The sequence below is a fragment of the Haematobia irritans genome, chromosome 5, assembly GCF_050003625.1.
Source record: "Haematobia irritans isolate KBUSLIRL chromosome 5, ASM5000362v1, whole genome shotgun sequence".
Taxonomy (NCBI): Eukaryota; Metazoa; Arthropoda; class Insecta; order Diptera; family Muscidae; genus Haematobia; species Haematobia irritans.
Window position 1 is genome coordinate 73,273,331 of NC_134401.1, and position 27,020 is coordinate 73,300,350.

At 32.9% G+C, this 27,020-nt stretch overlaps 2 protein-coding genes and 1 pseudogene across 2 annotated transcripts in view; all 3 read left to right on the forward strand.

Moving 5' to 3' along the window:
• LOC142239842 (uncharacterized) overlaps positions 1-27,020 on the forward strand; it is a 214,059-nt gene that overhangs the window by 35,190 nt on the left and 151,849 nt on the right. Inside the window, exon 2 of the mRNA XM_075311600.1 lies at positions 5,833-6,010. Coding sequence (XP_075167715.1) covers positions 5,863-6,010 — 148 coding nt within the window. The 5' untranslated portion in view covers positions 5,833-5,862. The remainder of the gene's footprint in view (positions 1-5,832; positions 6,011-27,020) is intronic.
• Positions 3,040-4,543, forward strand: LOC142239841 (uncharacterized; annotated as a pseudogene).
• Positions 18,141-19,678, forward strand: LOC142238850 (uncharacterized). Its single transcript, XM_075310577.1, has 2 exons — positions 18,141-18,220; positions 18,293-19,678. The coding sequence occupies exon 2, from the start codon at positions 18,400-18,402 to the stop codon at positions 19,567-19,569; it is 1,170 nt and encodes a 389-aa protein (XP_075166692.1). The 5' UTR covers positions 18,141-18,220; positions 18,293-18,399; the 3' UTR covers positions 19,570-19,678.

Sequence of the window (27,020 nt, forward strand, 5' to 3'; positions counted from 1 at the left end):
TTCTGGCTCGAGACCTTAATCATACATCAACATAACTAGACAATTAATTTTTAATAAAGCAACTAACAGTAGTTCCACACTTGTTCCCAGCAAAAAAAAAAAAAATTGGGAGTTGTTCTAAAGCACAACTTTAAAAGCACTTCCAAAAATCTCCTCACAAAGAAGTTAATTATTTTAACTACACAGGCAGTTGTTATATCCTGCGCCACACTGTGGAACAGGGTATTATAAGTTAGTGCATATCTTTGCCACACCCAGAAGGAGACGAGATAGACACATGGTGTCTTTGGCAAAAATACTTAGGGTGGACTCCTGAGTCGATATAGCCATGTCCGTCTGTCCGCGAACATATTTTATTAATCAAAGTCTAGGTCGCAGTTTTAGTCCAATGGACTTGAAATTTTACTTGAAATTTTGCACAAGAAGAACAAATGGTACTGTAGTCTAGGTGCCAAATTTGATTGAAATCGGTTCATATTTAGATATAGCTCCCATATATATTTTTCACCCGATATGGACTTATATGATCCCTGAAGCCAGAGAAAGTGATTGTTAGAGTTTTAAAACAGTAGGCTCTCAAATTGTTCCAGCAAAAACACATGCACTTTGCATAACGCAGAAAATGCCGTAGTGCAAACAACGAGTATGTATACAAAGGTACAGTTAGAAATGTACAGATAAACAGGTTTTGTGTTCTAAATGCGTTATCAATTAATTTCGTAGATGTGAATAAAGATGTGCATGTGGTTTCGATCGGACATCATGACAACACAGCAAAAACTATCTGATGGTGCGTAGGGTGACCTATTGACTTTTTTAAATATCTGTATATAGATATATATATACAGATATATATATATATATATATATATATATTTATATATATATATATATATATATATATATATATATATATATATATATATATATATATATATATATATATATATATATATATATATATATATATATATATATATATATATATATATATATATATATATATATATATATATATATATATATATATATATATATATATACTTATATTCATAAACAACAAAGTTACAGATATTTAAAAAAGTCAATAGGTCACCCTACGCACCATCAGATAGTTTTTGCTGTGTTGTCATGATGTCCGATCGAAACCACATGCACATCTTTATTCACATCTACGAAATTAATTGATAACGCATTTAGAACACAAAACCTGTTTATCTGTACATTTCTAACTGTACCTTTGTATACATACTCGTTGTTTGCACTAGGGCATTTTCTGCGTTATGCAAAGTGCATGTGTTTTTGCTGGAACAATTTGAGAGCCTACTGTTTTAAAACTCTAACAATCACTTTCTCTGGCTTCAGGGATCATATAAGTCGGGTGAAAAATATATATGGGAGCTATATCTAAATATGAACCGATTTCAATCAAATTTGGCACCTAGACTACAGTACCATTTGTTCTTCTTGTGCAAAATTTCAAGTAAAATTTCAAGTCCATTGGACTAAAACTGCGACCTAGACTTTGATTAATAAAATATGTTCGCGGACAGACGGACATGGCTATATCGACTCAGGAGTCCACCCTAAGCATTTTTGCCAAAGACACCATGTGTCTATCTCGTCTCCTTCTGGGTGTGGCAAAGATATGCACTAACTTATAATACCCTGTTCCACGGTGTGGCGCAGGATATAACAACTGCCTGTGTAGTTAAAATAATTAACTTCTTTGTGAGGAGATTTTTGGAAGTGCTTTTAAAGTTGTGCTTTAGAACAACTCCCAATTTTTTTTTTTGCTGGGAACAAGTGTGGAACTACTGTTAGTTGCTTTATTAAAAATTAATTGTCTAGTTATGTTGATGTATGATTAAGGTCTCGAGCCAGAAAATTCAATAAAATTTTCAACGGAAAAGCGGGAAAATCTTTGTTTGCCGAACCGATTTCCTCGGTTTTGCATTCGTTGGGCTCTGTGAGGTTTATACATACAGAAAATTCAAGAAAAGTTTCAACGGAAAATCAGGAAAATCTTTTTTTACATATAGCGCATTACAAAAAATTGTAACTCGAATTCATCTCAGTTGCTTTTTATTTTTAATTATACCCTAAACCACATAGTGGTTAGGGTATAATAAGTTTGATCTGCCAAAAAAGTGCCTACCAGAAATATTGATTTTAGACCCCATAAAATATATACCGACCGACTCAGAATCACCTCCTGAGTTGATCTAGCGCTTGGTGTCCGTCCGTCTGTCCATGTATTTGTTGTTCACAGGATTCCGGTCGCAATTATTAACCGATTTTGATGAAATTTGGTAAAGGGAGTTTTTTGGGCACAAGGTTCGTCCTTGTGCCCAATTTGGAAGAAATCGGATCAAATTTAGATATAGCTCCCATATGTATCGCCCGATTTCGACAAATGGGGTCACGTTGCGTTTTTTTTTTCAAACGGATCGTCACCCAATTTGGCAAAAGGTAATCTTTTTCACCGCCCTTCAAGTCTGAAAAATTTCATCAAAATCGGTTCAGATTTAGATATAGCTCTCATATATATGTATTGCCCGATTTTCCCAAATTTGGCCACAAAACCCTTATTTATCAATCGATCTTACTCAAAGTTGGCTAAATGTAATCTTCCATTGCACTAACTATATGTGCAAAAAATCATCGAAATCGGTTCAGATTTAGCTATAACTCCCATATATATGTACCGCCCGATTTTTCTAAATTTGATAAATAAATTTATTTATCAACCGATCTTACTCAAAGTTGGCTAAATGTAATCTTCTATAGCACAAACTATATGTGCAAAAAATCATCGAAATCGGTTCAGATTTAGGTATAGCTCCCATATATATGTATACCCCGATCTGAGGACTATATACACTTGCGTGATGCTATTCATTCAGATGGTAATGTTCAGAATATTGGGAAATTTTGGAACTCCGGATTTATTTATTACGTTCGGTTCAGAACGCGAGTTGGAACCGGGCCAAAAACCGCAAGATCGCCAGAGTATTTCAGCAAAAACTCAAGGTTATGATGGATGTCCTTACTAAGTATCGAGTTTTTGGTGACACACGTTGTTATATGTACTTGGTGGAATGGCAGAAGCGTGGACTACCGCATGCTCATATACTAATTTGAATGCTGAACAAATTACATTCAAATGAAGTGGATGACATCATAACCGCTGGAATTCCTGATCCAGTCACTGATACCCATCTACACGATATTGTAACAACACAGATGGTGCATGGACCGTGCGGTGCTTTAAATCCATTATCACCTTGAATGGCTGATGGAAAGTGCACAAAACGATATCCGCTGATGGAAAGTGCACAAAACGATATTGCTGAAACAGTCACAGGTAACGATGGATATCCAGTTTATCGTCGCCGCATAATGGTCGAACTATCAAAGTTAAAGTCAAAAATCAAGATATTGAGATCGGAAATGAATTTATTGTACCATATTGCCCGCTTCTGTCACGAATTTTTGAAACACATACAAACGTTTAGAGTTACCATTCGGCGAAATCAATGAAATATTTGTACAAGTATGTCACAAAAGGCAGTGACATGGCTGTGTTTGGTATTGCGTCGGAAAATGCGAAAGACGAAATCAGTAACTTCCAAATGGGCAGATATGTCAGTACTAATGAAGCATTGTGGCGATTATTTTCTTTTCAAATTCATATTGTACAATTAGCAGTGCATTTGGAAAATGGCCAAACACTTCACTTCACTGAGGCTAATGCGGCACAACGAGCTGAGAGACCACCATCGACAACATTAACCAGATTCCAGATTGGCCACAGGTGTTTTCCACTGATGCACTAGGTCGCATGTATACTGTTCATCCTAGAAATGATGAATGTTTTATTTGCGACTGCTGTTGGTTAATGTACGTGGACCAAAATCCTTCGCGCATTTGAAGACTGTGAATGGGCACCAATGTCAAACATATCGAGAAGCATGTCAACTAATGGGTTTGCTGCAGAACGATTCTCATTGGGATTTAAAACTTGCGGATTCAGTTATTTCATCAAATGCGTACCAAATACGAACGCTTTTCGCAATTATCATCACCACATGTTTTCCTTCACAACCAATTCAGTTATGGAACAAATACAAAGACGACATATGTGAAGATATTTTGCACCGCTTGCGCATTGAAACGAATAATCCTGATATCCAAATAACCCTATGAAATCTACAATGAAGGATTGATTCTGATGGAGGATCAATGTTTGACTATTGCAAACGAGCAGCTGGTTGAAGTAGGAATGATTCCACCAAATCGATCGATGCACGTTGCATTCAACCAAGAATTAAATCGAGAGCTGCAATACAATGTCGATACATTGCGGGAATTCGTTCGAAATAATGTGCCGTTGCTGAATGAAAAGCAAAAACAAGTATACGAAACAATAATGCAAGCGGTAGACAATAATACTGGTGGTCTATTCTTCCTGGACGCACATGGAGGAACAGGGAAAACGTTTGTCATTCCATTGATTTTGGCCACATTTCGATCAAGATGAAGGCATCACCTTTATGGAATGACGTAAAAACATTATCGCTAACCACTAATATGAGAGTTCAACGTCAGAATTATTAAAGTGCTGCACAATTTTCCAAACAATTGTTAGCTGTTGGAAATGGAAAAGTCCCAGTTGATGCGATAACTGGTTTAATTACGCTTACCAACGATTTTTGCCAATTTGTAGACTCTCAGTTAGCTCTTATTGAAAATGTTTTCCCAAATATTAGTTAGAATTATCAGAATTATGCTTGGTTAAGTCAACGAGCAATTCTTGCGGCAAAAAATAATGATGTACACGCACTGAATTTCACCATTCAACCAAAAATTTCTGGCAATTTGGTAACATACAAATCTGTTGATCCGGTAACAAATCCAGATGATGTTGTAAATTATCCAACGGACTTTTAACTTGCAACTCAAACCACATAACTTGCAACTCAAAGTTGGTACGGTTATTAAAATTGCGTAATTTGAATCCACCGCGACTTTGCAACGGAACTCGACTTTTGGTAAAAAGGCTTATGCCGAATTTGATTCAGGCAACAATTATTAACGGAAAGTATGCAGGTGAAAATGAATGTATTCCTCGAATACCAATGATTCCGACTGATCTTCCGTTTGACTTCAAAAGATTGCAATTTCCAGTCCACCTTGCGTTCGTAATGACCATTAACAAGTCGCAAGGCCAATCGCTTAGTGTTTGAGGGATACATTTAGAAAATCATCCGCTTTGTTTGTATTAACGTTAGACCAAAAAACAAAATATGTGGTTTACCAAAGAGCACTTCAATGAAACAAATAATTTGCAAACACGTATAGCGCTTCGAGTCAGTAATTACTTTGGATTCTCTTTCATTTAACACTTTATTTTTGTAATCGAAATAAATTCATTACTGCTGTGAAATATAAAACAAATTTAAAATTTTTTCTTCATCTCTTAATCACCAAACGAAATGTTACGGAAAACGAAGCTATATATATATATATATATATATATATATATATATATATATATATATATATATATATATATATATATATATATATATATATATATATATATATATATATATATATATATATATATATATATATATATATATATATATATATATATATATATATATATATATATATATATATATATATATATATATATATATATATAAGGTGTCTACATACTATTTATAGTATCCTTGATTTAAGTAATTCCAAATAATTTAATTTAATTAAAATCTAACATTTTTGTTGTGCAATAACCATCGCTTTACATCTTATTTATTGCAGAAAGTGGAACGGGAAACGAAATAATACGACATGCTCCTTACGGTATTAGACAAATTATTGATTAACATATTTACGAGAGTAAGCAGAATGTGTTGGTATTCACTTGCTGCTAGAATATCAACTAAACTCATACAAATAATCATGGTGATTATTCTCAGCTGGTCTAATTTAGAGATAGGTAAGTTATAATTTCTAAAGTTCAACTTTATTTACTCTGTTGAGTTCCACCATAAGTATGTAGTAACACCAAAACTTATTTGAACACAAAACAATAATTATAAAAATAAATTAATCGATTATGTATTCGCCGTTATTATTTACGAACTCCTCCCATCTCTCGGCCAATTTGCTTGTCCAAAACTCGGGAGGTTTGGAGTCGATGAAGTTGTTGGAGCAATATTTTAAGGTCATTTTCGCTATCAAGGGTAATAACACTCATTTGGTTTGAAATAGGAGATTGTGATTGTCCGCGCATTGCCAGAATTGTTTCACCAAAAACCGCTAGATTTCCCCGAACTAATACCTAAACAAAGCTAGGAAAAAACCAGAAACAACGTTTAATATTTTTTTGTACCGAAAGTCACATATTTTATTGAAATACAAAAAATAAAACTTTATTTCACTTAAAATGCATACTAACTAAATTATATTCTTTTTAGTTGAACTTTTGTGAGACTATGACAGTATTTATATCATATTGAAAAACAAATCATATGTGCAATATTTATTTATTTATTTGTTAATTATTTTAATTGATTTAAAAACTGAAAATGGTGATTAGTTAAACGGGGACATGTTGTTAATTACTCAATAAGTTATACTAAAAAATGTGAAACCGACCTATTGTAGTTTAATTCTTGTCTATGTAATTCGAATTCCATTCATATTCGGCAGTTTTAGTACTTCCTTTAGTGCTTCCTTGCAAATCATTAATTTGTTCTGAATGGAGAGTCTAGAATTTCTAACCATAAGCCAATTTAATTGCCAATACTTTATAAAAAACTGTTCTAAACTGCGTTCTTATCTAACCCTTGGTCAATTTAAACATTACCCGCAAAGAAAAAAACGTTTGGAAAACATGTACCGAAAAAGCTTTTCTTTTGTTAGAGTTTTTTGAATATCTTAAATTTTAAACTTTTATCACCAAAAAATTCGTTTGTTACAGAATTTTCATTTTTTCAATAAAATAAATTATTTTTGAACAAACAACGCACTCCATTTCGATTATATCAAGCACTGTAATAAGACACATTTTACAGTTTCATAGTAAAAATTTAATATAGTATTATGTAATGTTGAACACCTTGTCAGAATCTTTCGAACATATCTGGAATATATGTTATGTAAAAAAAAACGAAAAAAAAACTTTTTGGTGTCGGAATCTTTCGAACATATCTGGAATATATGTTATGTAAAAAAAACTTTTGGTGTTTTGGTGTTCGGTACGTCCGCCTTACATACCCCGTCCAGGCGAAATCTAACAAATTTATGAAATTGAATAAAGGACTAAAATAATTGAATAAGGACTAAAAAACCTCGTGGAAGTGAGAAAGATGTGAAAATGTAATTAGCTTTTCTGTTCTTGAGTTTGTTTTTAGATCCTGGTTTGTTTTTACATCCTGGAAAAGAATAAACGTTTATCACAAAAAGTATATACTTTTCTTCCAAATAAACTTCCTTACAGCGAAAAGCAAATGAGAAACGATATTTTTTGTCTAAAATTTCGTTTGGGAGGAAAGAATTATTTCTCTGCTTGTACTAGTAATTCCCGCCACTAAGTGGCGCAGTTTTGTAGCAAATACTAACCAATAAATTCGGAACTCTGTAAAGAAGATGTAAATTATATTGTGTGTAAGAAAAATTAAGAAAATAAATTTTTAAAAAATTTAGCTAAAAGTTCTCAAATTGATAAGATCAAATGATTGAGCGAGATAAAAAAATCTACAAATTATGCATGGAATTTGAATTAAACAACAATAAATTTGTTTGCCTACTTTTCCAGTAAAAATGCAAGGAAGTAAGAATGGATTTTTGGATCTTTCAGTAAAATTATCAAAAATTCCCGCGTTTACCAATTTGCCATTAACTCACAGCTTTTAAACCAATTAAAACAAACATTCATATTTTCTACAACACTTTTAATTGACATTGTACGAGACAATTGTGCTTCCAAGAAAAACTTGAAACTTCTCTATTTCCCAAAATTTATTTGTTGGCTTTTTCAAACAAACGACTCACAGTAAAAATTTTGATAATTAAAATTGTCATAGTCTCGCAAAATTGCAATTAAAATGAATATAATTTAGTAAGTATGCATTTTAAGTGAAATAAACTTTTTCAATATGGTTATATTTCAATAAACAAAAATAGTTTTTTTGCTTTTTTAGCTATGTCTTTTGGGGAAATCTAACGGTTTTTGATATCACAAAACTAAGTAAGCATTTTTCGACAAATTTAAGAAAATTTGTTAGGTTTGAAGGAAAAACTTGGAAGTCAAAATTGCAAAAAAGTTTTTGGTCCAATACGAAAATCACGATGTTGTGAAATTTAGAAATTTAAAAAGCTTAACTATTTTGTTGGAAATACGAATTTTGTGAATCTTCATTTTTAATTTGTGTAGAATTTTATTCTGGTTTGTAGTTAATTTACGTAACATACCACAAGTTTTCCTATTGAAAATCTACTCACTTATTCACAAAATATCCGAAGACGGTGCAATATCAAGAACTATGCACCGATTTTGGCGAAACTTTATGTGCTGGCTCTATGGGCCATGAGGAGAGTCTGTGTATTTTGAAATTATTTTTAACGCAATAAGTAATAATTTTGTGTAAATATTACATAAATTTTTTTAAATTAGCCTAAGGAACATCAATTTGGATTCCGAAGAAGGCACTCGACTATCGAACAAGTTCATAGTCACCAATAACATTGAAAAAACCTTCGAGAAAAAACAACCCTGCTTCGCCATATTCTCAGAGATTTCCAAATCCTTTGTTGGAGTATAGCATGATGGTCTCCTTTTAAAGAGTTATTGTGAGATTATTAGACCATACGTCAATAATCGCTTTTATTGAGTACGTCATGATAATGAATTCACTAATCTATATCCAATATCTGTAGGAATTCCGAGCAGGGCCGTCTTTAACTTTTTAGAGGCCCTGGGCATATTGGGCCCCTATGACTTTGACAGAACACTATTTTGTTATAATAAACAATAAAAAATAGATAAACAAGGTTTTTATTGGTACTCGCATTAAGCGAATAGATAAGTGTAATATTTGCCACAAACATAACTCCCTTCGCATTCACAGGTTAGTGATTAAAAATCTATGTAAGAATTATATTAGGATTCAAGAAATGTCAGTTTATTAATTATTTTGTACAAGATGCGAAAAATTAGGAGCAAAGGTACAAATTTAAATTATAATCGATCGGTGGTTGATGGTACTTTTAACCGGCAAATGTAACGATAAAACAAAACCGATTAGAAAACGCGACAGAGCAGAGCAACTTTAAACGACTAACTTCTTTTCCAACTTCTTACGACTCAATCATCTTTCCTCATAGACATCAAAAGTTGGCGTTAGGGATACTGATATCAGGTTTGCCTCCTAATTTATGTCGTTGGAAGAGAAACATTTTTAGATTTGAGACAGGCAAAATCGTTAGGTTAAAGTGGCAGCCCGTTTAAGTTTCAGGCTCACTTAGACTATTCAGTCCATTGTGATAAGGCAAAATCATTAATCACTTCTTCAAATTCTATGCTTTTTAGCACATCACATCCCAGCAAAAAAAATTGAAAGTACTTATAAGGGCACAACTTTGAAAGTATTTCCAAAAAATGTCCTACAAAGATGATCTTTGTTTAACTACTCAGGGGATTATTTTGATAAAATTTTTTATAACTCGCTTTTTTCATGTTTTCAAAGGGTAAATTTAACTTTTTTGATTCAAATAGGTTAAAAACCGAGTAGGGATTAAAACAAGGCATAAACTATTTAAATTTTGTCAAAAAAATGCTAAATCCATTCTAGAAAAATTGTCAATTTTTGGAAATATTTGAGGTCAAAAGTTTCGAAAGCATTATAAATCATAAAATAATATATTTATTTAATCAAAATATCGCAAATTTTTTTAATTTACATCCAAAACACCGAATTTGGATCACACCTTGAGAAGTGAAGCAAATTCAGTACAACGGCTGTGGAAATGGTGGACGTCCGCTTTATGACAAGCCCATGTTAGTAGGGGAAAGATAGGAGTACCACTTCAGACGTGACTTGCCCACTTGCCCACACGTGACATGAATACTTAATTAAGCTTTTGGATGGGGATCTGGGGGGTGGGGATCGTGGGATAATTTATTCTGATCATTAATTTTTTTTTTGAATTTAAATTATAGTTAATTAGATGAGGAAGCAAGTTTTATGATGTAAGTGAACGTGAGAGAACTTTAATTTGATGTATCGTGAGTGCTTGGTGTGAGAAAGTTTGGTTGTTCTAGTGTCAAGAGGTCATTGTTCTAGTGTCAAGAAGTCATTGTTGATTCACTCAATGCTAATAGATATCGATATCTTTGTTTGTTCTTTATTTCTAAATTCTTTGAGAAAGTATGTTTTATGACGCGAGTGATCGTGAGACAACTTTAATGTAATGTATGCTGAATGCTTAGCCTGTGAAAGTATGGTTTGTTCTTATGTCAAAAGGTCATTGATGATTCAGTCATGTGAAATATAAATTGGAAATTTTGTTAATGGCTTATATTTAAATTGGAGTTCATAATGTGAGTTCTGTGATATGGTAAGTTAAGGTAAGTTTTATGACGGGAGTTTTCGTGATCAAGTTTTCAAATCATAAAGCATTTGCTGTATGATTCTAGTGAAATTTTGTCCCCAGGCAATTGTTGATATCAAAAATGTGAAAAATTCAGCATGGGCTCTATTTGTAAGTTGTATCTGATAACTGTCATTTCCTTTCACAGCGTCGTTTTGTTGTTGAAATCCAAGGCAAGGAAAATTCAATGTTTAATGGCGAGAACGAACGTGTGCTAGTTTCTAAATGACCTTCCATTAGCCCTAAGGTTTTTTAAGAAAATTATATTAATCAGTAACAAATCTCATTTAGAATGAAAATTGTATCTTCTTTGCTGGTAAACAACAGAACCCCTGTGGTAAACAAAAGAACCAAATTTGTTTTTTTACTTTCTCAAATGTTGTCTTGTTGTTGTAAGCCAAGGCAAAGAAAAAATTCAGCGTTTTATGGCGAGAACGAACAGTTTTCAAATTGTCCACCATTTGCTCTAGGATTCTAGTGAATTTTTTCTTATTGTAAATAATAGTTGACCGTTGTGTATTCTCTTGGAACGGTGGTTAGTGGTCCCCTTATTATTAAAATAATCGAAATTAAGCATTCAATTCATGATGATCTATAAAATAGTTTTATACTTATATTGATTTGTCTGCGTGCTCTCATTGAATGGAGACATTTTTAAGCTGTACCTGTTAACACACATTTCCTTTCACACTGATGTTGAAAATCGAAGGCAAGTAAAATTTAGTATGACTAAATTTTTTAAGATGTACCGTTGTCAGTCGTCACCTTCCGAGAAAATTTCATTTGTTTCATTTGTTTTTGACATTCGTCGCCTCTAAATGACCCATCATTAAAACAATGGTTCACATGAAAATTCTCTCTTGCTAGTGAAGGAGAAAAATTCAATTTTTTATGACGAGAGAGATCGTGATCGATTTTCTAAATGATCATCTATTCACCCTGAAGATTTTCGAGAAAATTTCATTTACTTAAATTGAGGACTGAGCATTTAGTATTTTGTTTGTGTGTATGTTTATTGTGACCTGGAAAATTGTGTCTACTTGTAACTTGGACGGTTATTTTGATTTAAATTTGTTGTAGGAAGGGGTTTGTATGCATTTGTAGTTTTCTATATTTGAAAGAATTCATCGGAAGAGAATAATGAATTAATTAAACTAAGTGTGCATGCTAATGTCTATCAGGGCATTGAAATTAAATGACTCACATCTACAGCAAGCTATCCTTCAGAAGTGGGAGAAAGTATAAATACAGTCTTTAGTTTACAAAGGGCATACAGTTCATCTTTATCTGTTGTACCTTCCAATACTAATCTTAATGATCAGAATAAATTATCCCACGATCCCTAGGGGAAAGATAGGAGTACCACTTCAGACGTGACTTGCCCACTTGCCCACACGTGACATGAATACTTAATTAAGCTTTTGGATGGGGATCTGGGGGGTGGGGATCGTGGGATAATTTATTCTGATCATTAATTTTTTTTGAATTTAAATTATAGTTAATTAGATGAGGAAGCAAGTTTTATGATGTAAGTGAACGTGAGAGAACTTTAATTTGATGTATCGTGAGTGCTTGGTGTGAGAAAGTTTGGTTGTTCTAGTGTCAAGAGGTCATTGTTCTAGTGTCAAGAAGTCATTGTTGATTCACTCAATGCTAATAGATATCGATATCATTGTTTGTTCTTTATTTCTAAATTCTTTGAGAAAGTATGTTTTATGACGCGAGTGATCGTGAGACAACTTTAATGTAATGTATGCTGAATGCTTAGCCTGTGAAAGTATGGTTTGTTCTTATGTCAAAAGGTCATTGATGATTCAGTCATGTGAAATATAAATTGGAAATTTTGTTAATGGCTTATATTTAAATTGGAGTTCATAATGTGAGTTCTGTGATATGGTAAGTTAAGGTAAGTTTTATGACGGGAGTTTTCGTGATCAAGTTTTCAAATCATAAAGCATTTGCTGTATGATTCTAGTGAAATTTTGTCCCCAGGCAATTGTTGATATCAAAAATGTGAAAAATTCAGCATGGGCTCTATTTGTAAGTTGTATCTGATAACAGTCATTTCCTTTCACAGCGTCGTTTTGTTGTTGAAATCCAAGGCAAGGAAAATTCAATGTTTAATGGCGAGAACGAACGTGTGCTAGTTTCTAAATGACCTTCCATTAGCCCTAAGGTTTTTTAAGAAAATTATATTAATCAGTAACAAATCTCATTTAGAATGAAAATTGTATCTTCTTTGCTGGTAAACAACAGAACCCCTGTGGTAAACAAAAGAACCAAATTTGTTTTTTACTTTCTCAAATGTTGTCTTGTTGTTGTAAGCCAAGGCAAAGAAAAAATTCAGCGTTTTATGGCGAGAACGAACAGTTTTCAAATTGTCCACCATGGTAGATTTAACACGCCTTTGTTTTGAATTTGGTAAAAAAAATGAAGAAAATTGTTAAGAAAGATGTTGAAATTTATAATAGTTATGCTACTGTAGATTATGTTTAAATAAATAAAGAAAATTTTAAAATAAAATATTTATTTTGTTTTTCTCATTGAAATTGACTAAGGAATAATAGACATAAGTGACCACAATTAAAAGAATTAAACTTCTGCACTCGATTGTAATTGTAATGTATTTTCTCTCCTAAATAGCTTAAAATTTCTAAAGGCGGTTGCAAATTTCCGAAACTATCGAAATATTCAACTAAATCTCTGTTTTTATGATATGCTACCCAATGTGTGCCATTCCCCTTGTAGGTGTCGAGGTTTACTATACCACATTCAAATGTATACGGCTTTTTAGGTAGTTTATCCCTCATATAGACACCTCTAAAGTGTCGAATGTGTTTGCTGGCAAATGACATCAAATCACCATCTGTTAGTGCTCTCTTGGGTAGCTCTTTTATAAGTTTTTTATTTTCTGTTGTTTGTTATTATTCTTTTCAGAGAGTACTATACCCATTCCCTTCTTGAACGGCTTTAGATAAAGACCTTTTCCTAATGACACACTCTCCATCGCACGGTTATGACGTACGTTTTCCTCTAGTTGTTGTTTAGCATTTTTGGCTGAGTTAACTGCTTTGGCGATGGATGCACCACCTGATGCTAACGCACCTACAGCACTGAGTGCTGTTAATATTGGTATTAGAGGGAGGAAACCACCAATTTTGGGTACTCTTATAACTCTTGGAATAATAACACGTGTTTTTCTTCCCTTGAATGATTTACCAATAACGTTTCGTGCCACTTTTATAGCTGCATTGATATCTGTGGGTTTTTCTTTCTTAAGAGCCACATTCGCTTTTTTAACAGCCGCATTAAATAGTCTCTTCCCATAAATGGGTTTCCTCATATCCTTTTTGAATCCCATACCAAATTTGGTCTTCACTTTCATCGCATTCGCAACTAAATATGCGTTTATTTTTTCCCCCCAACTACTATCTTTCGCTAACACACGTTGCCAGGCTCTCTCACTTAATTCTCTATCTGCTCTATGTCTATGAACCAGATCTTGGTTTTCAGAATATGCAATATCATGTATTTTGCAAGCTGCATCCAATCCATTTATTCCCTTATCGCCCCGCTCCAACCTTTTTTGTAGTTTAGTTCCCGGTCCACAATACTGATAGCCAGGTAAATGTGCTTCAAATGGGAGTGAGTTAATGATATTATTAACTAGTCCGCTTCCGTTGATTGCTCTTTTGCGATTAATTTCATTTTTCGCGTAAACGAACATTTTATACTTTTTTCACTCTAAAACAAAAAGAAAAAACATATATGATGATAAAATGTTGTTTTAGCAGACAGTCATCAAAATGCGCTTAATGAAGCAAGATAAACAAATAAAAGTGCAAAACTATAATTTTCTAAATAAAAGTTCTAGAATATCGAAGCACAGCATTTTGTTACCAAATTCAATTCGTGCTCTAATTGTGGGACCATCGAATTGTGGAAAGACTAATACAATGATGAGTCTAATAGAGAGTCCCAATGGATTAAAATTTGAAAATATATATCTATTAAAATCTTTGTTAAAATGTTTATGTTAGTTATAATGTTAATATTGTTATATTTTTCCGTTTTCTCACTTTGTAATACTTCATTATGGATACGTTTCCTGCACTCTAATTATAAGATATTGTTCTTGTTGTGCAGGACATAACAATAATAAATAAATAAATAAAATAAAATAAATAAAATATATATCTATATTCGAAATCTCTCTATCAACCAAAGTATGAATATTTGCAATTTCTCTTAAATCCTATAAAAGGAATGGGGATGTACACTTTTTCTGATAGTAGCGATGTAATCTCACCAGATGAAGCAAAACCAAACTCATTGATGATTTTTGATGACGTCGCTTGTGAAAAACAAAATAATATTCGTGCTTATTTTTGTATGGGTAGACATAAGAATATTGATTGTTTTTATTTATGTCAAACATACACCCGAATTCCGAAACATTTAGTTCGGGATAATGCCAATTTTATAATTGTATTCAAACAAGATGAAATGAATTTGAAACATGTTTATGATGATAATGTTGGAAGTGATATGTCGTATGAAAAATTTAAAGAAATATGTCGCGAATGTTGGAAAGAAAAGTATCAATTTTTAACAATAAGTAAGGATAATGACATTAGCGATGGACGATATAGAAAAGGCTTTGACACATATATACATGTTTAGTATTGAAAAACATATCATTTAGAGCGGACGCGATAATGGATGAAAACACTTTTAGACAACTGATAAAGACTAGAAAAGTTCTCAGAAAAAAATTTGAAGCTTTAAAGAATGGAGAAATGGAGCTTAATACCCAGCTTGAAAGTACATTCAAACCGCTTACAGTTCCACTTAAAAAATTTCTTAAGTTGTCATATGAAAAAAATCTCGATCATTTTGTAGGGAGGCAACCGAAAAAGGAAATTAAATTAGAGGAAAGTAAAAACATAACAACACCCATCAAAAAGGAGAACATTGAAAATGGTGATGATGATGATGGTAATGAAGATAATGATCATTTCTATTCACAATCGGAAGATGAGGATGTTTTGTATGACTTGGACACCCTAGAAATTAATAAAAAACTGGACACTTGCTTTGGACCCCATAAAGATCGTGGAGGTGTTTGGAAATTTGGAAATAGTGATCTCCAATTAACAGATGATAAAATTATAATAGGAAATCAAAGATGGGGTCGCACTCCCGGTCTATTTGAACTTCTTTTTTATAAAAATCCTCAGAATTTTGATAAATCTGAATTGGAAATCTATAAGAAAATATTGATAAACACAAATGGTCATAAGAGAGATTATAAGGTTGATGGAAAAGTTAAATCAAGTAAGGGTAAAAAATATACAAATATTATAAAGAAATTATTTCAGACTACTCACGTGGGTGAAGGCTTAATGAGTGTAAACATGCAACCACCTAACTATATATATTGGGATGATCCCAATGAGTTAGTAGATCGTCTAAAGCTCTTGATTGCATCTCAAAATGCTGGTCATAACAATCATAGTAATGAAATAGTATCAATTATAGAAGAGCTAAGAGAAGCGAATATAATTTACTAATATTTATGTTCTCATTTTATTATCAAGATGAGTGTCGACAAGTTCGGTCACTTCTCAAACTCAGAAATTCTGCGAAGAAATGCTCAAAAAATTTTGGGAATCACTTTTGACCGGTATTATAACCTCGATATACAAACTAAAAAAATTAAAAATTTGGGCCCGCCCACAGAAGATCGAGACGCAGTCAACAAAGCTTACTTACAAGCACAAATCACGCGCTCACAAGAAATACTAAAGAAAGAGTTAAGTGTTGAGTTTTACAAACAACAGGAACAGATTTCACAATTGAAAACATCGCTAGCAAATATTTTTGATGCTATGAGTAAATTATATCCCTCACCAACATTCATATACAACAAGCATGAATAAACATGGAGAGAAGAAGGATCGTAAATGAAATTCATTCTCAAGCTCGAAAAAACTTTCCTCGTCGCAGAGTTATAATGAAAGGGATTGATGATTTGTGGCAGGCTGACTTAGTTGAAATGGGGAATTATGCTAGAATAAATAATGGATATAAATTTTTGCTAACGGTTATCGATACATTTTCCAAATATGCTTGGGTTGAAGCAACAAAAACTAAAAATGCAAGTGATGTTACTACAGCGTTTCATAAAATACTGAAAGAAGGAAGAATACCAAAGAATTTACAAACAGATGATGGTAAAGAGTTTTTTAATAAAGATTTTAAAAAGTTAATGGAAAAGTATTCCATTAACCACTACTCCACCTATAGTGTAATGAAGGCATCCATTGTGGAACGTTTTAATCGCACATTAAAAAATAAAATGTTTCGCGAGTTTTCGTTCAATGGAAACTATAAGTGGATTGATATCTATAAAAAGTTGGTATACAAATACAATAGAACAAGACATCGGACAATAAAAATGGCGCCATACAAAGTAAATTCGAAAAAAGAGCAACATCTACTCAATACCGTGTATAGCAATCTTAAAATATTCAAAAAACACAAGTATAAAGTGGGCGACTTCGTTCGAATCAGCAAATACAAGAATATATTTGAAAAAGGGTATACACCGAATTTCAGCACAGAGATTTTTCGCATTAAATTAATTAAGGTTACAAACCCTGTGACGTATATATTGGAAGATTATCAGGGGCACCCTATTAAAGGTTGCTTTTATGAGGAGGAATTAAAAAGAACTAGTTACCCAAATTCTTACCTAGTTGAAAAAGTGCTAAAAACTAGAGGAGATCGTGTTTATGTTAAATGGTTAGGATTCACAAATCAACATAATTCATGGATAAATAAAAACGACTTAATATAATATACATATTTCACCGCAAACATAACAGTCGTAGCACAACACTCATTATGTCAATAACTCTTGCCCTAACGGGGAAATCTTCAATCTTAACGGCGGAATATTTTCCCTCACTACAGCTCTCTGATGATTATGAATGTGCGTTAATTAATTTTCATTCATACAATTCCATACCAAACGTTGATAATGATAATAATCTTTTTCATATTGGTGAGAAAGTAATTGAAATTCCCATAGGTTCATATGAACTGGAAGACATTGTTGACTATATAAAAATGGCTTATGGAATGAGCAATGGAAGAAAAAGTATCAGTATTGCAGCTAACAATAATACTCTACAAATTGAAATAAGCTCTTCTCATGATATAATAGATTTCAATCATGAACGTTCAATTGGTCGCTTGTTGGGCTTCAAAAGAGAGATTTTATCGCCCAACATAACACATAAATCATCCCTCCCCGTGAATATTATGCGGGTGAATGCTATTCAAGTGCAATGTAATATTACTTCAGGTGCTTTTATGAATAGTTTACCCGTACATACTATTCATCAGTTTGCTATAAATGTCTCTCCTGGCTATAAATTAGATGAAATGCCTAGAAATTTAGTTTATTTGCCAGTGAACGTTAAAGAAATCAGTTCACTTATCGTGCGGATTGTAGATCAAGAAGATCGCTTAATAAACTTTCGAGGTGAGGAAATTACTTTACGTCTTCATCTAAGACCCACTGTGAGATGATTATTTATAATAAATACATCAGTAGAAAATTAAAGGAAAACATTCAAGATCGAAACACCAACCGCAGACTACTACCTTTATCTAAAGAAAACAAGAAATTTTTAAAATCACTCAAGCTTCGTTTAAAACAAAATGTCTGAAATTCTTAATGTAACTGAAAAGCCGTTTTCAGATGAAAATATAACTAAAAAAGACTATCATAGTTATGTGCCATATATTCGCTCATTTAAAAACAATGATGAAATCAGAATAACCATACAAAATCAAGATTTGTACGTATTGCCAGCTGAAAGCTATATTTACATAGAGGGTTACATAACAGTGTCTAGTGGAGAGAAAGCCGCCAATGCACGATTAAAAAACAATTGTGTGGCATACATGTTTGATGAAATCCGCTATGAGCTTAATGGTGTTGAAATTGATCGATCTAGATATCTTGGTATATCTAGCACAATAAAAAATTTCGCTTCCCTAACAAGTTTTGAGAGTAATATGCTCCTGAATGCAGGATGGAGTTCATTAGACGATATATCTGTAAACACATTCAATTTTTATGTCCCATTAAAAATGTTACTGGGGTTTGCTGAAGATTTCAATAAAATTATATTACATAGCAAACATGACTTAATACTTCATCGAAGTTCTAACGATAGCCAAGCATGTTTTTCAATGGATCCAAAGCAAAATCTAAATTTAACAATTACCAATGTGACGTGGAGGATACCCCATGTTCAGCTCTCTGACCCTATGAAAATAAAAGCCATGAAAACAGTACGTGATGGAACATCATTACCGATTGCATTTCGAAGTTGGGATTGTCATTTTAATCCAACTTTCTTTGGGTCGATGAAATGCAATTGGAATGTAAAGCTATCGCTGAATAGGGAGAGACCACGGTTCATTTTATTTGCATTTGAACGTGAAGGAAAATTTGTTCACTGCAACTTAACAAACATAAAAGTACATTTGAATTCAGAGACCTATCCGTATGATGATTTAAATTTGAAATTTGAAGAAAATCGATATGCAATACTCTATGAAATGTATACAAAATTTCAAGAAAATTATTATCAAAGAGAGTCACATCCAATCTTAAGTGTTGATGATTTCAAGATCTCCCCACTAATTGTCATTGATGTTAGCCACCAAAATGAAATGATAAAGCATGGCCCAATAGATGTCAAACTTGAAATTGAAACGAGTAGACCAATCACACAAAATACACATGCCTACTGTCTTATACTGCATGATCGCCTGATGGAATACACACCTTTGACTGGAGTTGTTCGAAAAATTATTTAAAAATACAATTTTTTTTGTTTATTTATAAATTTTTTATTATTAAACATAATTAAAATAAAACTAAATACAAACTGATAAATAAACATATATTATGTATTATAACAATAAATACTTTTTTGTTTTTATTACTAAAATTAAATTAAATTTTAATATTAAATTAATCCTAGTGGAGAGGTTATAGGATAAGATCATCAAGATCTTCCATTGTAGCCATTTCAATATGTGATAAATCAAATAAATTAATTTCAAGTGGCATGGGACGAATATCTTGCAGACTAATGTCCGCCATGTCCTCCCGTTCACGAATTGCATAATGACCCCAGGCGTATGTGTTAATCCCATCTTCTAAAATTTTTCGTTTGTCATCATTATGACTTAAAATTATTTTATTCACTTTATTCGTAAATATGGTATGTTTTTTCGATCTAAATGTAGTCATATTATCTTACACTTCTCGTTTACCATACAGACAATCACGATAGGTGTCTATGCTATATTTTTTAAGCACAGATTTCTTTACGCCTTTTGCTTTTTTAATTTCGCTTCCACCCTCAACAGTTAGTGAGTACATTTTAGCGCGAAGACCCCGTCATTATTCTTCCCGCATTTTCATCCTTCATCATGCCTATAACTTTTTTATTTACTATGGGAAAATTGAAAGGATTATTTTCGGATAATTCAGAGGTATCAAATCTCTCACGAATATCTTTCTCACTTATTTCCTCATAGAAATCTCTTCCAATAAACTGAAGTACCATAGAATCGGTATCAGTATATAAAAGTGAAACATCATCTTGAAAACGTTTCTTTAAAAAGTTATAATAGAAGTCATACATAAAATGCTTCGATAATTCTAAAACCGCAAATCCAATATGTATAGGCTTATCACATATCACGTCAAGCGGAGCCATTTCTATTGCTACCATATATTCAGTGAAATGTACAAGACCTTTGAAGTTAGGCCTTGATATCCAATGTTCGGCGCCTTTCCTATTTCTATTTGTTCTCTCCCATTGCTTCACTATTTTTATGTCTTTACGTTTTTCAACGTTTTCCATTGTTTTTCCGTATATGGCATTATTGAGAAGTTTGAAAAAATCTTTTTCAAATGCAATATTCGTCGCAGCTCTATATTTATTATTTATTTCAATATACTCGCGAAGCCAATCACTTTGAGTGAATGATAGAATAGCATGCACCTTTTTCAATTTCAATCCTAAAGCTAAGCATTGCTGAAGATTTCGATAGTGAATAACATATCGCTCCTTATCTTCAAAATCGGCAATAAGTTTTTTGAATTTTGAACCTGGAGGAGTTTTATTCTCAGGACAAGGAGGGAAGTCATTAAGATAATCGTGAACTTCTGGAGGACATGAAAGATCTACTTCAAGGAAATAGCCGATATTTGAATCATGTGGAAGATTTAAAATATTCTCAACAAAATAATTCATAAGGAACTCTTCAGTTCCCTCAATCCATAGAAAATCTTTTTGAGGTAGAAATTGTGACATAGCATACCCATACAAATTATTAGCATCAATGTATAAAAGAATGGACAATAACTCTTCTTTACTAAAATGTTTCATATATTTGTTATTGGCTTTAGCATGTCGTTTGCTACACTGAACAATCCCCCCTCTTATCGCTTTTTTAACAAAATTATACATTTTTTCATCGGTGAACAAATGTAGATCGATTTTGTTTGAAATAAGTCTGAGCATAGCAGCCCAAGATAGAGATGGAATCGTATAATAATGAGCGGGATCCAATTTGTGTATATATATACATATATTACGAAATTTTTCAAATACATCAGTCAAAAGAAGCACATCTGTTTTTAAATAAAGACGCATATAGTCTTCTAGTGACTTACAACTCATGGTTCTCCATACATTTTGTGCATGTTTATAGTCATCAACTGTACACGGGGTATCACATAAAGTATTATAGAATGCATCTATAGAAGGTAGAGAATTTTCCTTTAATTTGTCAAAACTTGATAAGTAATCATAAGGGAAAACACCTTTACGTTTTACCAAATTAAATTCATTACTATTAGGAAAGTGTCTACGCACATTTTCTAATGCGTTTTCAGGTAAATTTTGTGCTAGAGTCTCTAAGCTAGCCGCCATAAACCTAAAACTATCTAAAAACCTCATTTCCAATCTTTTACCACCATCCATAACAAGCTTATGAGACATTGCTATGTATGTTTCCTTGTTTTGTGCGACGACTGTTGTCTCCCCATCGTACTCACTCAAATCTTTAACAAAAAGATGTGAATCATACATTGAAAAGTTATGGAAAAATATTGGTATAAATTTGGGAACACTATGTTGAAGGTTGCATAAATTGTGTGCTGCCCCCTATATTTTCCAGTTAAATGACAATGATCTCTAACTGGTCTCTCCTCACCCAAATCTCCTTCACAAATATGACAACTTCGAGCATTAACAAAATCTAACACCTCACTCTCCGTCAGTGGATTCATGGGTATTTCAACATTTAAATATTTATCATAAATATCCTTACAGTCTCTGATTAAAAACTCTAAAAATTTCTTAGATGCGTCCTCTCCACTATAAATTCTAAATACATTTTTAGAGTTGTCAAAACTACAAACAATATTATAACTAAATGCACAAGGTATATGCTCCTTCAGAGCTGTTGTTTTACTCACATTTCCATCAGTCGATGTTACATCTTTTAGAATGCATTCAAAATCTGCATATATGACGAAGGAACTTTTAACTTTTTATGATGTTGTGAAAACAAAAGATTTTTATTTTCTTCGCTAGGAAGTGTCCTTACCGGAGCAAAACACTTTCCCTTGTGTTTATGTAAAGTTTTTTCTGAGGAAAAATGTTGTACGCATGTTGGACATACAAAAATCTTTCCATGGTATTTTGTTGTCTGTTTCTTTATTAATCTGAAAAACAAGTTAAAAATGTTTATAATTAAAATAAATTATAAAAAAATTCGTTAAAGGTATTATAAAAAAATTACCTCGATAAATCCGTCACCAAAATATAGTGTGAAGATCCATCCTCATCTGTCAGTAACATCAAATTTACGTATATGAATTTTCCTGTATATGAATTTGGTGGAATAATAGGGACCCACGACTTCATTTTCCTCAAATCCGAAGACGTTAATAGCAATTTCTGGATTCATTTCTTCAAATTTTTCAATTTGGTTTATTGGAAGAGGAAATTGTAGTCCCGTGAAATTTAATATTGTTCCATCTTCTGTTGTTATAACATCTTGTGTTATATCGACCTGATATGTAGAAGGTCTATGTGCATTATTCTTTGGTGATTTTATAAATTCGGCTAATAAACACCATTTAAAACAGTACTCATCAGCATTCTCAATATTTAGTGTTGCCCTCTTGTTTTTTAATACTGTAGGTGTTAAAACGTATCCACTTCCACTAATAACTCTGCATCTATTCACATTCACTTCCAGTTTCTCGATTTTTTTCAATGCCCAACCTGAATCACGTTCTTGAAACTCAGACATTTTATTGAGAGCACAATCGAAATGATGATCTAATTTCTTAGCTATGTCATCATATTTACTAATCATTATCATTTTAGTTGTGTGATATATTTTCTTAGGCATGCTGACACCTTCTTCACTCATATCAGAGGCAGCCACTTCTGCGGGTTTCACATATTCACCCACAACCTCAATGTTGAATTTAACTGTTTTGTGTTCATTCACTTTTTCTTTCAACATTTGAGTTAAACTGCTTTTTGTCTCAGCCAGAAAATTTTCAGGTATAAGTGTATTCGCAACATTCTTATACTCATATATGGCGATTCTTTTCCTAAAGGCGCTCTTAACTTCTTTCAGCCTACATTCATATTGTTTTTGCTGCTGCAGCTGTTGTTGTTGGTTAGACGATGAAGGATGTTGTTGATGTTTTTGTTGGTTAGACGATGAAGGATGTTGTTGCTGGTTAGACGATGAAGGATGTTGTTGATATTGTTGTTGGTTAGACGATGAAGGAACGTTATCATTCATTCTAACATTGCTAGTGGTTAAACTATGATTACTATTCTGCTGGCTATTAAAGTTAACGGCTGACTGCTGATCGGCTGGCCGTTGTCCCTCGAAACTCCTTTGACATCCTAGCTGTTTAACATTAAGAAGCTCCATGGCAACATCTTCCCTCATTAATCCCTGAGAACGTGTACCGCTACTGGTTGATGGTAGTTCCATCCTATTCTCGTTTAATATGCATTTTTCATAATGCAGTTTTAGCATAGGTTGACTTGGGAATAGCCTATAGCACAAGGTACAATGTTTAACGATGTGACGATTAAACATCTTTTTGTGAGGGAATCCCATATGGCACATTCCACAAATATATTTAACCATTTTTACTTTTTGATTTTTTTGACAAATAAGAATGAAAAAAATAAATGTTTCTTCTTGTTTCGGAAGAGGGAAGACACAAACTAAATTTAGAAATTGGGAAAGAAGAGTTTAAACCTATTTTTCTTTTCCACAGCAATAAAGGTTATTGGAAAACACAAACAAATCTGTATCTAGGGGTTCTGTTGTTTACCAGCAAAGAAGATACAATTTTCATTCTAAATGAGATTTGTTACCTGTTCGATCAATATAATTTTCTTAAAAAACCTTAGGGCTAATGGAAGGTCATTTAGAAACTAGCACACGTTCGTTCTCGCCATTAAACATTGAATTTTCCTTGCCTTGGATTTCAACAACAAAACGACGCTGTGAAAGGAAATGACTGTTATCAGATACAACTTACAAATAGAGCCCATGCTGAATTTTTCACATTTTTGATATCAACAATTGCCTGGGGACAAAATTTCACTAGAATCATACAGCAAATGCTTTATGATTTGAAAACTTGATCACGAAAACTCCCGTCATAAAACTTACCTTAACTTACCATATCACAGAACTCACATTATGAACTCCAATTTAAATATAAGCCATTAACAAAATTTCCAATTTATATTTCACATGACTGAATCATCAATGACCTTTTGACATAAGAACAAACCATACTTTCACAGGCTAAGCATTCAGCATACATTACATTAAAGTTGTCTCACGATCACTAGCGTCATAAAACATACTTTCTCAAAGAATTTAGAAATAAAGAACAAACAAAGATATCGATATCTATTAGCATTGAGTGAATCAACAATGACTTCTTGACACTAGAACAATGACCTCTTGACACTAGAACAACCAAACTTTCTCACACCAAGCACTCACGATACATCAAATTAAAGTTCTCTCACGTTCACTTACATCATAAAACTTGCTTCCTCATCTAATTAACTATAATTTAAATTCAAAAAAAATTAATGATCAGAATAAATTATCCCACGATCCCCACCCCCCAGATCCCCATCCAAAAGCTTAATTAAGTATTCATGTCACGTGTGGGCAAGTGGACAAGTCACGTCTGAAGTGGTACTCCTATCTTTCCCCTACTCATGTTAAATACATCGCTTCTGCGCCAATTTTGCACCACTTCCGAATCCAAAAATAACATGTTCACTACTTTTTTGGCGACGCTTTTTTTGCTGCGATTCTATAGACATCAGCGATCTCCCTAATCTTAATCTCTCTTGAAGCATTGTACTTCTCAATTCATTTTTAATCCATTTTAGTTTGGAGAAGGAACATTCCCCACTTCAGTTAGCAACCATCATGCTTAAAAAGATTCTCAGTGCGATTTCTACATTTGGAAATTTGTCGTCAATGTTGTCTTCTTTCAAAAGTTGATATATTTTTAACATACAATTAGCTCCCTCATTTTCACTGTCCACAATTTTCACGAATTCTGTTAATTGCAAACATTCCATTTCTAACTCTTTCTCATTAACATCTTCATAATAAAATTCAGCAATCTGGAAATCTTATCTATCGCGGGGCCCTGGCCACGTACCCAGTGGAAAAGAGTGGTCTGGTTCCGAGGGCAGTATACTTGGACTTGGATATGTCTGCTAACGAAGATTGTTTCATTGGAACATTTGTTGATGACAGTTTTAATGTCTCTGGAAACAAATACAGATGTATCTCTATATATCCTCCAGGCATCTTTAAGTAAGGTACACCAATGGACAAAAAACTGGGCTCAACAGTAGCAAATCTGTTCATGTTGACTTTGCGAAAATTGCCTCATGTTACAGCCCTCTAAAAATAGGCAATCAACAAGTACCTTTTTCAAACATATCTTGGTTGGCAAATTCATATTCTCTCCACAGATAATAAACTCTTTATATATAAACAAGCATTAAAGACAATATGGATATATGGGATTCAACTATAGGGATGAATGACAAACAGTTCTATGGAAATAAGACAAAGGTTTCTATGATATATCCGAAATTGTGACCTCCACCAAGACTTAAAAATGAATACAATCAAAGAGAAACTCTCTAGATTTCCAGCAAAACATCTTACCCGCCTCCAGAACCATACGCGAAGCCCGTTACAAACCACACGATTTACTAACTCGTAGTATATGTATATGTATTTGCTTAAATAAATAAAAAATTGAAATTGAAACTAAGGCTATCCTCTTCACCCCAACAATAGCAAACAAAAAACTAAATCATAAAAAAACTTTCTACCACAAAATGCCACGCCCAAGTGCAAATATTGAATCATATGAGTGTTGCGCTCACAGCAGACACAAGAGGAGCGCAGAAGACAATGAATAAGCCAGGAATCAAATTTAACTTTTACCGATTCAATTATAATGAACAATCGATTACACAATAATTAAATCAATTAACAAAAAATAAAAAATAAATATTTTATTAGTTATTAATTAAAATTAAAACAAGTAAGTAAAGTCTAAAGTCGGGCGGGGCCGACTATATTATACCCTTCACCCCTATGTAGGCCAAAATTTGTGTTACCATTTCAACTACTTCACATTTGCTGGAAGCTATATAAAGGAGACAATTTTTTTACTTCTACAAAATCTCTAGAATTAAAATTTAAATCGGCTAACGCTATCCAGTTAATTGGAGGAAACTTCCATTGAAAATGGGTCTAAAATGTGTAACAGTCTACCATATTTCCCCAACTCTGGTGTACGTATATATGGGAGCTATATATAATCTGAACCGATTTTGACAAAATTTGACATGTATAGTTAGAATAATAATCCTGCTATCTATGCGAAATTTCACGTAAATGGGATTATAACTTTGGCCCCCTGGTTATATGAGTGCAAATCGGACGGAAGATATATATGGGAGCCATATCTAAATCTGAACCGATTTCAACCAAATTTGGCACAATTACCGATTCTACTAAACGTACTCCTTGTGCGAAATTTGAAGCAAATCTCGGCAAAACCCTGTATTTTGAGGCCATATAAGTTCAAATCGGACGAAACATATATATGGGAGCTATATCTAAATCTGAATCGATTTTGACTATAT